Source organism: Bos javanicus, chromosome 8 (genome assembly GCF_032452875.1).
Source record: "Bos javanicus breed banteng chromosome 8, ARS-OSU_banteng_1.0, whole genome shotgun sequence".
Classification (NCBI taxonomy): domain Eukaryota; kingdom Metazoa; phylum Chordata; class Mammalia; order Artiodactyla; family Bovidae; genus Bos; species Bos javanicus.
The window spans coordinates 100608407-100626586 of record NC_083875.1 but is presented as its reverse complement, the minus strand read 5'-3'; the positions used below and the strand labels follow the sequence as shown (position 1 = coordinate 100626586).

The 18180-nt window shown below is 39.5% G+C and overlaps 1 protein-coding gene across 1 annotated transcript in view; it reads left to right on the top strand.

Annotated features, from left to right (window-relative positions):
* The window catches only part of SVEP1 (sushi, von Willebrand factor type A, EGF and pentraxin domain containing 1), a 207297-nt gene that overhangs the window by 119485 nt on the left and 69632 nt on the right, over positions 1–18180 (top strand). Inside the window, exons 19-26 of the mRNA XM_061426467.1 lie at positions 3949–4110; positions 4845–4936; positions 6288–6384; positions 8177–8290; positions 9121–9234; positions 10061–10262; positions 14621–14778; positions 17465–17666. Of these exons, the coding sequence (XP_061282451.1) occupies positions 3949–4110; positions 4845–4936; positions 6288–6384; positions 8177–8290; positions 9121–9234; positions 10061–10262; positions 14621–14778; positions 17465–17666 (1141 nt within the window). The remainder of the gene's footprint in view (positions 1–3948; positions 4111–4844; positions 4937–6287; positions 6385–8176; positions 8291–9120; positions 9235–10060; positions 10263–14620; positions 14779–17464; positions 17667–18180) is intronic.

Genomic DNA, 18180 nt, shown 5'->3' with positions numbered 1-18180 from the left:
AATAAAAAAAAGAAACCATAGTTTCTTTGTCCAAGATTCAAATCAAAAACTTCTCCCCTCTTTCCTTGTGATGTTAATCCATTGGGAACTGTGTCGTGTATGTGTCATGTCTGTGTATTTAATACTGTAGTAGATAGTGCTATTATTATGTATATATGTATGTTATACATTCATATGTTGTATGAGTGCATGTTAAGTCACTTTAGTCGTGTCTGACTCTTTGCAACCCTTTGCACTGCAGCTTGCCTGGTTCCTCTGTCCATGGGCTTCTCCAGGCAAGAATACTGGAGTGGGCGGCCACATCCTCCTCCAGGCGATCTTCCCTACCCAGGGATCGAACCCACATCTCTTACATCTCCTGCATTGGCAGGCGGGTTCTTTACCACTAGCACCACATGTGTGCGTGTGTATGTACGAACTACATATATAAATTATATATTAAATGCTGATTATCCACTCTTGGAAAGTACATTTGTGATGACAGCTGTTTGCCCTTGGAAGGTAATTTAAACTAATTTCCACGTGAAAGTTTATTTTGCACTTTCTGGATCAAAAAGCAAAGAATAGACATCACAGTACTATGTCTGCTGTTTTGCGATGACAACTGGCTTATGGATTTTTTTATCTTAAGATTTTATTATTATTATGTCTTAGTATAATTGTTGGCTAATATAGTATAATTATGTACTGCAGCTGACAGTATAATTCTGCCAGGTTTTAGGGCACAGTCTTTTTTTCTTTTTAAAGGTGAGGTTGTACTGAAAAAATTATATGAAAAAAGTAGTTTAATTCACTATAGTATCTTGAGTTTTACAGGTAGCATTTATATTTCTAGCATATGATACATATTCATAGATGTCTTTTCAAACAGAAAATTTATACTTTTATTAGTGGAACATTTATGCTTTCAGTTAACTATTAATAGTTAGCTTTTTGGAAAGTATTAATACCTCTTCTAAATAGGCAATAATTTTTGGAAATTTGAGAATCAGGAAACCTATTATAAACTCCTGTAAGTTTAGTTACCTCTCCCACTCCAGTTCTCTTGCCTGGAAAATCCCATGGATGGAGGAACCTGGTGGGCTGCAGTCCAAGGGGTCACTAAGAGTCGGACACGACTGAGCAACTTCACTTTCGCTTTTCACTTTCATGCATTGGAGAAGGAAATGGAAACCCACTCCAGTACTCTTGTCTGGAAAATCCCAGGGATGGAGGAGCCTGGTGGGCTGCAGTCCAAGGGGTCGCTAAGAGTCGGACACGACTGAGCAACTTCACTTTCACTTTTCACTTTCATGCATTGGAGAAGGAAATGGCAACCCACTCCAGTGTTCTTGCCTGGAGAATCCCAGGCACAGGAGCCTGGTGGGCTGCCGTCTATGCGGTCACACAGAGTCGGACATGACTGAAGCGCCTTAGCAGCAGCAGCAGTAACAGAGTAGATTATTTTATTCTTGGTGAAACCAAGATACTTAGAGTTTAAAACTTTTCTTGAATGCAGCAAATGTAGCCACCAGAACGTTTTTTCTAAATATGCATTAATATCTATGTTATCTTCTGCCATCTATTGATTCAACTCCTGAGTTTTGTCAGTTGGGTACATAAAGGAGATCTTTTGCAAAAGATTTGGCTGGCTGTTTTTGCTTAAAACATTTGATCTAAGTATCTTGAGATTATGACAGACGTGTTGTCATTTATTTCATGTTTATTGTCCTACTGATGAAGGGATGCCACCACTTGGAGTATCCTGCTTCCTTGAGCCTCAAGTGTATCTTTAAATCTTTCAACCTCTTTGGTAATTATTTCTGCTAAACTAATTTTTATTATCAAGAATCCAAGACCTAAAGAGTAAGTATGCTGATACACTGAGTAGCTGTTTTCCTGTGTTCTATCTTCCATGCCTAATTTTATACAGTTGGATCTTAATAGTTCTAGTAGTTTTCTCAGCTTGTCATGACTTTCGGGCTCACCCAAATGACTCCAGTTCACACACTCCACCTGAATTTGTCTTTGGATCATTGTCTAAAACCCCAACCCACAGATTTAGTCATGGATAATCTACCTCACTGCCCCTCTGCCAAATGTAACCAAAATTTATTTACGAAAATTTATGAAAACATGTTATGTTTGGAGCTCTTCTCTTTTTCATTTTATTTATTTATCTAATTACTTTTTGGCTGTGCTGGGTCTTTGTTGCTTCTCTGGGCTTTTCTCTAGTTGCGGTGAGCGGGGACTGTTCTCTAGTTGTGACGCTTGGGCTTCTCATTGCTGGGTCTTCTCGTTGCAGAGCACAGGCTCTAGGGCGCCTGGGCTTCAGTAGTTGTGGCTCCTGGGCTCTAGAGCACTGTCTTAATAGATGTGGTGCATGGGTTTAGTTGCTCTGCGGCTTGTGGGATAGTCCCAAACCAGAGATCAAACTCCTTCTTCTACATTGGTAGGCAGATTCTTTACCATTGAGCCACCAGGGAAGCCCAGGGCTCTTTTCTCATATTCCGCCAAATATTTGCAAGAGAATTTCAAACTTGGTTAAATGACAATATTCAACTGCATGTAATATATGAAAAGCATTTTAAACACAAAATAACATTAAAAGGTTTTAAAATAAAAGACCCCCCAATACATAATAGACAACTATACAAGAGCAATAACCATTTCAGATAAACTTAAAAATACAACTTCATATATCATGAAAATGCAAATTAACAGAGCAGTTCCATTTTTACCTTCAAATAGAAAAAAGGTATCGTTTTCAATGCTGATGAGCATGCAATGAGAAGGATAATTTCATACACTGTCGAGGGGCTGTAAAGTAAATTTTTTTAATGATTCAGGCAGATGGTGACTGCAGCCATGAAATTAAAAGACACTTACTCCTTGGAAGAAAAGTTATGACCAACCTAGATAGCATATTCAAAAGCAGAGACATTACTTTGCCAACAAAGGTCTGTCTAGTCAAGGCTATGGTTTTTCCAGTGGTCATGTATGGATGTGAGAGTTGGACTGTGAAGAAGGCTGAGCGCTGAAGAATTGATGCTTTTGAGCTGTGGTGTTGGAGAAGACTCTTGAGCATCCCTTGGACTGCAAGGAGATCCAACCAGTCCATTCTGAAGGAGATCAGCCCTGGGTGTTCTTTGGAAGGAATGATGCTAAAACTGAAACTCCAGTACTTTGGCCACCTCATGCGAAGAGTTGACTCATTGGAAAAGAGTCTGATGCTGGGAGGGATTGGGGGCAGGAGGAGAAGGGGGTAACAGAGGATGAGATGGCTGGGTGGCATCACTGACTCAATGGACGTGAGTTTGAACTCCGGGAGTTGGTGATGGACAGGGAGGTCTGGCGTGCTGTGATTCATGGGGTCGCAAAGAGTCGGACATGACTGAGTGACTGAACTGAACTGAATGATTCAGGCATGATATTTTTATGGCTTTAGATTTTCATATCTTTAGCTTTAACTAAAGGCACGTGTTATCCCAAGGAAATAATCAGAGTTATATAAAAAAATTTGTATAGAAAATTTCATGTCAGCATTGTTTATAATGTTAGAAACAAATAGAACTAGTAGAAATAACTAATTGTTCAGTAGTAGAGTAAATATGAGAACAATTATGGTCTGCCAGTGAGATGTAATATGTTTCATTTATTAAACATCATGTTATTTAATGATTTGGGAAATGGTTTACTTGTGATATAAAGTGAAAAAATCAGAGTACAATATTATATGACCAATTCTGATTTTTATTAAGTTAATGTGTGTTGTTAAAGATGGGAAGGAAGCAACAAAATATTTACTTAAGTGGTCTGAGTATTACTTAATGATCTGGGTATTAAATACGTGCAAGAGAAAATATCACCAATGTGATAGCTTTCTTATAACCAAAGGTTAATGCACTTCTTTTAGAAGGTAGGGTATACTGCTTTATAAGCACAAATGATTTTTTCTTTCTTTTGCAGTGCCTTGTCCAGTGGGAGAATTCTCTCGTTCTGGGTTAATGCCCTGTTATCCATGTCCCCAAGACTACTACCAACCCAATCCAGGGAAGTCCTTCTGTTTATCGTGTCCCTTTTATGGAACTACAACCATCACAGGTGCCAGATCCATCACAGATTGTTCCAGTAAGATGATACTCCTTCATTCTTCACGTTATCCTGTATGGGAGAGTTTTATTTCTGCAGTAACTTTAATTGTGACTGTTATATGTTCAGTGCCTTTGGGTGTCTGGATGTAAGCTGTCCTTTTGAAAGGGGTTTTTGATGACAGTGACTCAGATTCTTCACTCTGGGAATGGCGAACTTCATAACCTCCAAATTTCTAAGAGTCTAGAATTTAATGACATATCCCATCTGTCTCTTATGTTCTGTCTTTTTATATGACTAAAGGAAAATATATGTGGCTTTACTGACTCTGAGAAGCAAAATCATGACCGTGGCATTTGAATAGAGTCTATTCGTAGAGAACAGACTGTGGTTGCCCAGGGGGAGGGGATGGAGGGAGGAATGGAATGGGAAGTTGGGAGTAGAAGAGAGAAGCTCGTGTATATAGAATGGATAAACAGCAAGGTCATATTGTATAGCACATGGGACTGTACATTCAGAATCCTATGATAAACCATAATGGAAAAGAATAAAAAACACATCTATAAAAAATATGTTAAGTTACATATATATTCACTTTTATATATATATATAAAAAAACTGAACCACTTTGCTTCCCAGCAAAAATTAGCGCAACATTGTAAGACAACTATACTTCAATTAAAAAAGAAAAAGGAAAAAATAGAATGCACTTAATTGGCAATATCTACTACACCAAATACGTTTCTCAGATATTTTCCCTTTAACTTTGTTAGGCTTTAGTTCAACTTTCTCAGCAGCAGAGGAAAGTGCAGTGCTTCTTGCTTCTCCTGGACATGTCAAAAAGAAGTATGAAGTCAGCAGTCAGGCAAGTCTACTTTGTATTTGTAAAATTTTCTCTAATGGAGTACTTGAAAAACAATTTCTCATTATACATGTCACACAGAGGAAAACTACCAGACTTGAAATTTCAACTAATCAAGGGTCATGAATATTATCAATGAGTAATTGCATTTGCTTATGACTTATAATAGGAACTTTCCAAGAATGCACCATTAGAAGTCCTAAGTACCAGAAATTGGAATGTTTCCCTGCGATGTCTGGTGTAGAGAATTGTGGATGTGGAGAGTCTTTTAATTTGCTAATAACTAACATGTACCATGAGCATAACCCATCATTTGAGTAAGCATGTTGGGATTAGCCAAAGGCCGTTTCTGATTAGCAAGACAAGTTACTCAACTTCCATGAAAGATATTTAAATTTTTTGCCAGTGGGAATGGGGGGGAATCATTTATTGGAGAAAAGTTGTGACTGTTTTAAAAATTAAGAAACATAACTCATAAACATAATTGTTCTCCATTTGTTTTAAAAACTAGTTAAGACCAATTATTTAGAGTGATTCAGCCATTAATCTGAATGCACCTTGCCCAATGTCATAATAAATTCCTAGGTTTTAAGTATTTTTTAGGAGGATAATGAAGTTATATTTCTTATTTTAACTTCCTGCTTCCAAACATTCTCACTTGTAAGGGCTTCATAAATGAAGCTTTGAAACTGAGCCTAATGGACATAGAACCTCTAAAGACATGACTATCACCTCGGGAGACATATTAGAATCCACTGGCTAACTTTTTAAAATAATGATGTGCAGATATAACTTCCAGAGATTCCTGATTTAGCTGGTCTGGGTTGGGACCCGTCCTTAGTAAACTTTTTAAATGCCTTAAATGAAGTCTAACATGCAACCAGCATTGAGTGACACTGCCTGGGTTTAGCAGAGCATCACTCAAGAATAATATGTAGTATTTGTGCCCATATATGGCAGGTATCGGAGAAGGCAATGGAAACCTACTCCAGTACTCTTGCCTGTAAAATCCCAAGGACGGAGGGGCCTGGTGGGCTGCAGTCCATGGGGTTGCTAGGAGTCGGACACAACTGAGCGACTTCACTTTCACTTTCACTTTCATGCATTGGAGAAGGAAATGGCAACCCACTCCAGTGTTCTTGCCTGGAGAATCCCAGGGACGGGGGAGCCTGGTGACTGAAGTGACTTAGCAGCAGCAGCAGCAGCAGCAGCATGGCAGGTACCAATGTTATGCAGGCAGCCATCCCGCTGGACTCACTTGGAAATAGGAACCAGCTAATGCTGTAAATCTTGTAACTCCCTACTCAGAATTGCTTTGAAATGAACTTGTCTCTGATAAATTTTCTTTTCACAGGTTTTCCATGAATGTTTCTTAAACCCTTGCTACAATGGTGGAACCTGCCAGCAGCTGGGCCGTGGTTATGTGTGTGTCTGTCTGCCTGGATATACAGGTAACACAGAGGAATGCAAATTTTCATGTATCTTTCATACTGCATCATTGTAACTTCAAGTATCAAACTTTGAAACTTTAAAAATGAATGCCACAAGATACATTAGACTGGGGATTTCCCTGGCAATCTAGTGATTAAGATTTCACCTTCAAAAATGCAGGGGGTACGGGTTTGATCCCTGGCTGGGAAGCTAAAGATCTCACGTAACTTGTAGCCAAAAAACCAAAACACAGTACAGAAGTACTATTATAACAAATATAATAAAGACTTTAAAAATGGTCTGTGGCGGATTCATTTTGATATTTGGCAAAACTAATACAATTATGTAAAGTTTAAAAATAAAATTTAAAAAAATGGTCTGCATAAAAAAAAAAACCTTAAAAAGATAATGAATGATGCACAAAAATTTGGTTGAACAAGACAAACCAATATGTGAAAAAAGTATACAGATCTTACAAATGACAATTTTCTTTGCATATTTTGGAGGAAGAATAAATCAGCTTCTCTGTGAAAAAATCACATCATAACTTATGATTTAAATTTGAATACGGTTCCAGAGGTCATGTCCAAGGTTGCATTCTAACACAAATCAAATGCATGACACTCAACCTAGAACAGATTGTCTAGCATAAACATTTTTAAACAAACTCTAGTTTCTCTCATTTGTTTCACACGAATGGAAGTTCTTATGGCCATGACGTGTTGTTTATTTCTATTTTTATGCAAGCTGTGCTTAGGAAAACAGTATGGCTTTGAACTTGATTATGTAGGAATTATGTAAGAATTGTGTTTTCTTGCAGCTTGGTTCAAATTCCAGTTCAGTACAGAAAGATAGTTTTTTTGAGGAGAAATGAACTATACATTAAATGTTGCAGTTCATTTAAAATAATTTCCTGTTTTCTTCTAGAAATGCAGTTTTTCCTTTTGAGTTTTGTGTCACCAACATGAAGTATTTTAATGAGAAAAGTGGTATTTAGATAAAAGAATTCACCACAAAAGAGAAGTTGGAAGACAAAATACAGAATATTGTCCTTCCACTTATTTCAACATGTGCACACATGTATGTGTGTGTATGTTTCAATTTTTATAAGAATTTTTGTCCCAACACTTCATAAGAACTAATAATCTTGTCCTATAATTTTATAAATGAGAGGTGGTTGAGAAAAGCATAGTATAGGACAGTGATTCTCAAATTTTGGTGTTCATTAGAATCATCTGGAGGATTTCCTAAAACACAGACTGTGGCATTTCTGTCACATTCCCAGGGGATTACTGATGCTATTGGTCACCATTCTGTGAGACCTCCTTGTGTAGAAGAACATGGATTTCAGCAGAATTAGTCCATAGAAGGACTGTGTGTACCCTATGAGAAGATAAACCCTATTCTAGGACACCTGGCATATGAGTTGAGATCTGGCAGGATTTAGCACCACCCCCATTTCTCAGCCAAGTGGCCTTGGTAACAAGTACATGTGACTTTCTACTTTTGACTTTGGAATCACACTAATTCCTGGCTCCATTTTATGCTTCCAGATTTCCCTCTTTCCCCTCTACTTCTGACTTGGGATCTTTTGCTGTCTTTTATGTATCCTTGTCAGGATAGCTTAAATCTATTTAGAAAGAGGTAATACCTTTATGAAATGCTTAATTAGATGGTAATTCCTAACATACTTCCTTTTTCTTCATCACTGCCACTCCCTATAAATTCAGGTTATTGTGATAATTACCTTTAAAGGACGGTTCTGTTTCTGTTCATCCTCTCTTTGATTGACCTTCAGTGTTTGCATTTTAGGTTTAAAATGTGAGATAGACATTGATGAATGCAGCTCACTGCCCTGCCACAACAATGGAATTTGTAAAGACCGAGTTGGAGAATTCATTTGTGAATGCCCATCTGGTTATACAGGTAAGGAAAGAGTGTCTCATTCTTACAATATAAACCTTTGAAACCTTAAAATAATGAGTTACCATTTCACACCTGTTAGAATGGCTATCATCAAAAGGTAAGAAATAACAGTGCTAGTGAGTCCATGAAGAAAAGAGGACTATTGTGCACTCTTGGTGGGAATGTAAATTGCTTCAGCCACTGTGGAAAACAGCATGGAGGTTCCTCAAAAAATTGGAAATAGAATTACCATACAATCCAACAGTCCTCTGCTGGGTATCCATTCAAAGAAATGAAATCACTATCTCAAAGAGACATCTGTACTTCCATGTTCATTGCAGCATTATTCACAATAGCCAATGGCCAAGATATGGAAACAAGCTAAGTATATATCAAGAGATGAATGGATAAAGAAAATGTGAGGGAGGTAGGTAGGTAGATATCCTTCAATGCTATGTCGCTTCAGTTGTGTCTGACTCTTTGTGACCCTGTAGACTGTAGCCCACCCGGCTTCTCTGTCCACGGGATTCTGCAGACAAGAATGTTGGACTGGCTTGCCATGCCCTTCTCCAGGGGATCTTCCTAGAGGGAAGGGATCCAACCCACATCTCATTGTGTCTTCTGCATTGGCAGACAGGTTGTTTACCACTAGCACCACCTGGGAAGCCCTGTATATAACATGTATTGGGATATTATTCAGCAAATATTTGGCAAAGAGCATATTTTTTTCGATAAACATTAGCCTTGATTTCCAATTTCTCTGCTCTTACACCTGAACAACTTGCTTGAAACTATTAGTCTTAAATTCCTTTCAGTTTTCTCAAGCGCAAATATTCTGTGATTCTTTACAGGTCAGCTGTGTGAAGACAATGTAAATGAGTGCATCTCCAGTCCTTGTTTAAATAAAGGAACTTGCGTTGATGGCCTGGCTGGTTATCACTGCACATGTGTGAAAGGATACATGGGTAAAATGTTTCCGTTCTTCCTAGTTGTCTTAAAGAGTTCCGTAAAGCCTCACAAATCATGATATTTACTGTTATACAAGTGACATAAGTTAATGTTAATTATCTGATTTTATAACTGCACCATGATTTTATAAGTGAAAGTCCTTATTTTTGAGGAAATTCACACTGAACTACTTAGAGGTAAAAGAGCATCAGGTCTAAAATTGACTAAAGCAATTCATAAAAAGTAATATGTTCTTGTGCATGTGTGTGTATATATGTATATGTAGGGACAGAAAGAGAAGACTTGAGTTTATATGCTAAGATAAACACTCAAGAAGTAACTGGAGATGATAAAATGTTATTATAAGTGAATGCTAAATAATAGAATGTGTGTGTGTATGTGTGTGTATATATATATATTATTATATATATTATATATTATATATACACAAACACACATATATAACTGGTAAAGAATAAGTCCAAAACAGAAAATGATCAGTGACAGAAAGAGGCAAGATCAAAGATACAGATGAACATTTTGGACTATATGTGCTAGTTTCATTTTTGTTTAAACATTTTCTCAATTAGGCGTCCATTGCTAATGTTAGTTCCAGAAAAAGGTAAGGTTAAAAGAGCAGATTATCAAAAATACAGTCCTAAAATGATTTAGAAAAGCCAGAGCTTCTTTAAGAATAGGTCCCAAACCTGTTTGGTCTCCCAGTGGCTCCACAGCCTCCATTTCATCCTTTCGAAGCAGCATCCTCCAAGGAGTCCTCACCTTGATTCCAGTTTTCCAAAGGGGTTAACCTTTGGGCTGTCTCTCATCCTCATCCATCCCCAGGCCTACACTGTGAAACAGAAGTCAATGAATGCCAATCAAGCCCATGTTTAAATAACGCAGTCTGTGAAGATCAGCTTGGGGGGTTCTTGTGCAAATGCCCACCTGGATTTTTGGGCACCCGGTGTGACATAAACATGGATGAGTGTCTCAGCCAACCATGCAAAAATGGAGCTACCTGCAAGGACGGTGCCAATGGCTTCAGGTAATAGACTAAGCCTGGCTCTTTTCACTGTTTTTATTATCTTAACTGTTCAGTCATTCTGCCGTCTTTACAGAGTATTACTTTGAATCCCAGGCCAGCCGTTCCCAAATCCTAGCCCAAGGATAAGCTATGGTAGAATCTGACTACCACCTGATGTTCTGATTTCCTACCTCTTGGGTAAAGTCTGTAATTTTGTAATAGACAATCTGTATGTTTTAAGTTCTCCTGTGTTTCTGAAACACAGCCAGACTTTGAAACCACTGTTCTATACTTGGGAAGTCATAAAAGATAAAAGGAAGGACATATATTCAAAAGCAAATGCAGAATCACTATTCAAAACCCAGTTTTTAATGTTTTATATTTTAGCTGAGTTTTCCCACCAACTAAAATCAGAAGGAATAGTGCAATTCTGCTGTCACAGAGCCATTCTATGACCATGGTTTTCAAACTTTTTTTTTAGTTTAGTGTCCCTTATTTCCAGGGAAATCAGAGTGTAAACAAGAAATTAAAGCTAAGCTTTTGTGGTTGAAAATAGTGGTGTTTTGAGGGAGAAAGACTGGCTTCCTAAGACAGGTCTTACTGGGGTACCAGTAGAAAGTGGTTTGAAAACCAACACTTTTTTTTAATCACTACCAAGTCTGCTCTGTTCAATTCACTTCCCCTTGCAGGATCTGTGGCTTCTGCAGTACAAGAAGACAGACTGGCTTTGCTTGCAGAATTTTAGAGAACTTTACTGTCTTCAGTAAGCAACTGGTTCTGCAAGTTCTCAAAAGTTAAAAGCTTAAAAAAAAATTCTACCTCAGTTGCAATATTTCCCAGCCCCCTTCCATTACCATCCCCCAAGACAGCTAGGACACTATCTGGAAGAAATAGGGAGCCAGTTTTGCCAATGAGACTTTCACTCTCAATGTGAAAATGAGATCTTAGTGTAGCATCAACTTTTCATAGTTTTTTTTTTTTTTTTTTATCTTCAGGCATATAGCACCTAACCATAGGCAATGAGACATTTCCAGATGAACAGCACGAGTTCCAAACTCTCCCCACGGTCCAAAACAATTGATAAATACCAAATTTGTCTAAATCCTAACTAGAGGAAAGGTGAAGAAGGCAAACTCTCCACTTCAAAAGGAATGCTAGTTGCCACCGAAGTGAATCTGTTTCACAAAGATACTGAACTACTATAATGATATCAAACATGGACAGATATACATCAGAAATTAAAACAACATTGTAAATCATCCAACCAGTCCATTCTAAAGGAGATCAGTCCTGGGTGTTCTTTGGAAGGAATGATGCTAAAGCTGTAATTCCAGTACTTTGGCCACCTCATGAGGAGGGTTGACTCATTGGAAAAGACTGATGCTGGGAGGGATTGGGGGCAGAAGGAGAAGGGGATGACAGAGGATGAGATGGCTGGATGGCATCACTGACTCGATGGATGTGAGTTTGAGTGAACTCCGGGAGTTGGTGATGGACAGGGAGGCCTGGTGTGCTGCAATTCATGGGGTCGCAAAGAGTCGGACATGACTGAACAACTGAATTGAAATTAACTATACTTCAATAAAATTTAAAAAACAAGTGTTTTTAAAGTATTTCCCAAAAAAAGCATGGACAGATAAAGATGAGTGAAATTCAGCCAAAGTAAGTTTACCATCAAATACACAGAACTCCATAAAGATGCCCACCAATTCCAACTGAGATTTTCTTTTAAACCTCCAAATACCATTTATTTATATTATTACCAATATCAAAGAGGTCCCCATATAAACATGCTAGTAGTAATATTAACTACATTTATTGGGCAGATGCTTTTTAATTAAAGATATTTCAGATATACTGAAAATTACAAAGAATAATAAAAGTTTATACACTCACCACAGTAGTGATCAATCCTTAGCCTTTTGCTATATTTGGTTCATATCTTTCATTTAAAAAAGAATAAATTCTGAAGATAGATTTGGAGTCCCTCCAATAAGCATGGAGGGACACACACACACATTCCTCTTCTTCCCTAACAGTAACCACTGTCTTGAAGTCGGTTTATAGCTTTCTCATTCAGACTTTGCTTTACTACATATATGACTTCATAAACAATAAATAGTATAGTTTTACATGTTACATAAGTAGTACCATACTATATATATAATCCTTTTGTATTTTGTTTTTCCTTTTGACACTGTATTATCAAGGTTGGTAATTTGCCTCTAGTTTGCTCATCTCAGGACTTCCCTGGTGGCTCAGACAGTAAAGCGGCTGCCTACAATGCAGGAGACCCGAGTTTGATCCCTGGGTCGGGAAGATCCCCTAGAGAAGGAAATGGCAACCCACTCCAGTATTCTTGCCTGGAAAATCCCATGGATGGAGGATCCTGTTAGGCTACAGTCCATGGGGTCGCAAAGAGTCGGACACAACTGAGTGACTTCACTTCACTTCACTTTTGCTCATTTCAACTGCCAATTAGTATTCTATTGGATAATTATACCACAGTTTATTTTCCCAGTCACTTCTTCGTGAACATGCAGAATGATGCTGCTGTGAACATGCATTACATTTGTCCTTGAACACCTGGCAGTCATCTCCTAGAATTCATACCAGAAGTGGACATATAGGGCTCTGGAAATGCAAACCCTCCACTTTCTTTGACATTGCCACGTGGTTCATGACACTCTTGTCAGTATTTGACATCATCGGATGTATTTTCCATTTGGAGGAGTTTAAATGGCTTCTTGCATTCCCCAGAAACTGTATGGCGTCCTGATTGAGATCAAAGTCCTTCACCACCTCTTAGTATCAAGAGGACTTAGGCAAATTAACCTCTCAGAACCACGATTTACTCATTGTAACTGGGAATAATAATATTCTTCATCATTATAAGGATTGAATTAATGTATGTGGGGATTCCCAGGTGGTGTTAGTAGTAAAGACCCCACCTGCCAATGCAGGAAGACCATAAGAGACACGAGTTCAGTCCCTAGGTCAGGAAGATCCCTTGGAGGAGGGCATGGAAACTCACTCCAGTATTCTTGCCTGGAGAATCCCATGGGCAGAAGAGTCTGGCAGGCTACAGTCCATGGGGTCGCAGAGAGTCAAACAAGCTAAAGCAACTTGGCATGGCATATGTAAGTGTTTAGAAGAGCATGTGAACTTTTTATATTTTTCCTAGCACTTTGTGGTGAGAGAAATCGCCAGTGTGTGAATAACCAGAACTAGTTTATACTCTATTTTTACCACTACAACATTTCAAGTACATGTTGTCTTCAGTTCAGTTCAGTCACTCAGTCATGTCCGACTCTTTGCGACCCCATGAATCACAGCGTGCCAGGCCTCCCTGTCCATCACCAATTTCGGAGTATACTCAAACTCATGTCCATCAAGTCGGTGATGCCATCCAGCCATCTCATCCGCTGTCGTCCCCTTTTCCTCCTGCCGCCAATCCCTCCCAGCATCAGAGTCTTTTCTAATGATTCAACTCTTCGAATGAGGCAGCCAAAGTATTGGAGTTTCAGCTTCAACATCAGTCCTTCCAATGAACACCCAGGACTGATCTCCTTTAGAATGGACTGGTTGGATCTCCTTGCAGTCCAAGGGACTCTCAAGAGTCTTCTCCAACACCACAGTTCAAAACCATCAATTCTTCGGCACTCAGCCTTCTTCACAGTCCAACTCTCACATCCATACATGACCACAGGAAAAACCATAGCCTTGACTAGATGGACCTTTGTTGGCAAAGTAATGTCTCTGCTTTTGAATATGCTATCTAAGTTGGTCATAACTTTTCTTCCAAGTAGTAAGCATCTTTTAATTTCATGGCTGCAGTCACCATCTGCAGTGATTTTGGAGCCCAGAAAAATAAAGTCTGACATGGTTTCCACTGTTTTCCCATCTATTTCCCATGAAGTGATGGGACCAGATGCCATGATCTTAGTTTTCTGAATGTTGAGCTTTAAGCCAGCTTTTTCACTCTCCTCTTTCACTTTCATCAAGAGGCTTTTTAGTTGTCTTAAATAGGTTTATTTGAATGAACGTTAAAAAGTAATAGTTAAAGCACCGTTTTAATGTGGAAAATGAGTTTCAGCATTTCAGGATTTTTTTAAAATTCAGTTAAACTGAAAAAAAGGAAAAACAAAAACAATTCACCCGTTTTTCCCACCCTATGCCTCTGGCAACCACCAGTCTGTTTTGTAGGCTGTGGGTGGGTATGTATACATGTATGCATATTTAGATTCCACATGCAAGAGAGCTCACGTTAGCACTAAACTTCCCCGAGTCTTTGGAGACGGTGCTGTCACTAACGGGAGTCTGCTTCTGCCGCCTCGCTGCAGCTCTTCTGATTGTCACAACATTGTGTGTTCTTTCAGGTGCCAGTGTGCAGCAGGCTTCACGGGGACACACTGTGAGCTGAACATCGACGAATGTCAGTCTGACCCCTGTAAAAATCAGGCCACCTGTGTGGATGAATTAAACGCATACAGCTGTAAATGTCAGCCAGGATTTTCAGGCAGCAGGTGTGAAACAGGTATATGTGAGCTTCGTGTTGTTAAGAACGATACCAAGTATAGTGATAGTGAAAGTGAAGTCGCTCAGTCGTGTCCGACTCTTTTCGACCCCATGGACTGTGTAGCCTACCAGGCTCCTCTGTCCATGGGATTTTCCCAGCAATAGTACTGGAGTGGATTGCCATTTCCTTCTCCAGCGGATCTTCCCGATCCAGTGATGGAACCCAGGGCTCCCGCGTTGTAGACAGACGCTTTACCGTCTGAGCCACCAGGGAAGTCCAAGTATGGTGATAATAATGTCAATTTTTACCTGCACTAAGCACAATCTATATACCAAAGACTATGTGAAGCATTTTGTATTTATTTAACCTTCACAGCCGTCCAATGAAGTGGGTCATGTTATCTCCAGTAGCACAGAGGAGGAGGTTGAGCTTAGAGATGTGAGGGTGAAATGGAGAAAATTGAATTTAGCAGAACTCTTCACATTCTGCATGTTTAGAAAGGACACTTGGATAAGTCACTTGATTTAGAAGGTCAGAGTCCATGGATATGTTTGAGAATTAATGCTAAACAGCTTTCTCAGAGCATAGGAGTCTTCTAGCTATAGGACTTTTGTTCTGTTGACTGGGATATGCAGGATTGGGGCTTCTGAAATGGGGAAGAACCAGGGGCCTGAGCAGGAATGATCTATTGCCCTAGCATTGAACCCCCCCCGCCCCCCCCCCCCCCCCCCCCGCCCACCTTCTCTCCTGCAATGTCAGTTACTCCACTCTCTTGAGTTATTCCCATCAGCCCACAGGTGCTTAGTCTCTCATCTTGAATGACTCCCCAGCCCCACCTCTCCTTCCAGCTATTCTGTTTCAAAGTTTCCTTTCACTGCTGAGTGCTTTTCCTGTCTTGGATATTCACTGTTGGTTTTATTTAAACCAATTTGTTGAACAAAAAGGAAACAGATTTACAGAGAACATACTAGTGGAAGGGGGAAGACGGGAGGGCAAGATGGGTATAGGGATAGAAGAGGTACAAATTACTATGAATAAAATAAATAGGCTGCAGGGATAAGCATAGGAAAGACAGTGAGTATTTTATAATAGCTATAAATGGAACATAACCTTTAAAATTGTGAGTCACTGTGTTGTACACCTGAAACTGATTTAATATTGTAAATCAGTTATATCTCAATAATAATAAAATACATACAAAATACTAAAGTAATTTTTATTTCATAAGCAACATGTATTTAATTTTGAAATTGCTTCTCAGATGATCATATTTACTGAAATGAACTTCTTTGACGATAGTATTGCATACTTGCTACTACCTTAGACAATTGAAAAATGCTTCACAAGTGCCATGATATTTTCTTTTTATTAAAGTATAGTTGATTTACAATGTTTTGTTAGTTTCTGGTATACACAGAGTGGTTCAGTCATATATGTTTATATACACATGTATATATATACTTTTTCATATTCTTTTCCCTATACTATATTACAAGATACTGAATACAGCTCCCTGTGCTAAACTTGTTCATTTTATGTACAGCAGTCTGTATCTTCTAATCCCAAACTCCTCATTTATCCCTTTACCCTCTTTGGTAACTATGGTAACTATAAGCTGGTTTTCTGTGTCTGTGAGTCTGTTTCTGTTTTGTAAATAAGTTCATCTGTATCACTTTTTTTTAGGTTCTACAGGTAAGTGATATCATGATATTTGCCTTTTTCCATACGACATACTTCATTTATTGTGATAATCTCTAGGTCCATCCATGTTGCTGCACATGGCATTACTTCATTCATTACCAGGCTTCCCCGGTAGCTCAGAGGGTAAAGCATCTGCCTGCAATGAGGGAGACCCGGGTTCAATCCCTGGGTCAGGAAGATCCCCTGGAGAAGGCAATGGCAACCCACTCCAGTATTCTTGCCTGGAGAATCCCATGGACGGAGGAGCCTTGTAGGCTACAGTCCACGGGGTCACAAAGAGTCAGACATGACTGAGTGACTTCACTTCACTTTACTTCATTCTTTTTATGGCTGACTAGTATTCTGGCACCCCACTCCAGTACTCTTGCCTGGAAAATCCATGGACTGGGGAGCCTGGTGGGCTGCAGTCCATGGGGTCGCTGGGAGTCGGACACGACTGAGCGACTTCACTTTCACTTTTCACTTTCATGCATTGGAGAAGGAAATGGCAACCCACTCCAGTGTTCTTGCCTGGAGAATCCCAGGGATGGGGGAGCCTGGTGGGCTGCCGTCTATGGGGTCGCACAGAGTCGGACACGACTGAAGCGACTTAGCATAGCATAGCATAGTATTCCATTCGTGTGTAAGTGTGTGTGTGCCACTGTGAACATTGAAGTACATGTATCTTTTAGAATTAGAGTTTTCTTCAGACATATGCCCAGGAGTGCGATTGCTGGGCTGTATGGTAGTTCTGTTTTCTGGTTTTTGAGGAAACCTCCATATCATTTTCCATAGTAGCTGCACCAGTTTGCCTTCCCAACAGTAGAGGAAATTCCCTTTTCTCCACACCCTCTCCGGCATTTATTATTTATAGACATTTTAGTGATGACTCTCCTGACCATGTGAGGTGATATCTCATGGTAGTTTTGATTTACATTTCTTTAATAATTAGTGGTATTGAGCATCTTTTAATGTGTCTCTTGGCCATCTGTATGTCTTCTCATTCTTTTCTTATTTGTTGCAGAACAGTCAGCAGGCTTTAACCTGGATTTTGAAGTTTCTGGCATTTATGGTTACATCATGCTGGATGGTGTCCTTCCGACCCTCCATGCTGTGACCTGCACGTTCTGGATGAAATCGTCTGACGACATTAATTACGGGACACCGATCTCCTATGCCCTGGAGAATGGCAGTGACAATACCTTCCTCCTAACCGATTATAATGGGTAAGCAGAGACATCAGGAAGGCCATGTTAGGACTTATCCTGGCACCAGGTTAGAACTGACATGGGAGGGGATGGAGCAGTAGGAGGTCAAGTGTTCCAACAGGACAACAGGGTGACGGTAGTCAATCAGAGCATCTGGACAGGTCCTATACGAAGGCAGCATTTCAGTGGTAGTGCCTTATACATGGATTGTGTTTTGCTATTTGCTAAGTATTACCATCTGAGCCACCAGGGAAGCCCAGATATCTTCTTATGTATTATTTCATTTGAGCTTCACAAGGACTTGAGGAACTGATGCCCCTTAACAGGTAAAATGAATGAGAAGCTAAATGCTTTCCCTCCCAAATCTCACACCACGGGAGTGGCAGAACTGTCAAACTGACTGTTCAGACCAGTGCTCCTTTATTTACCTGTCAGTGGCCAAAGGTCAAAGGGCTTCCGTGGCACTCCTGGTCCTTGGAAGACCCTCGTATTGAATAAGAATCCATTTGAAATCTCCAGGGTGCAAGATGAC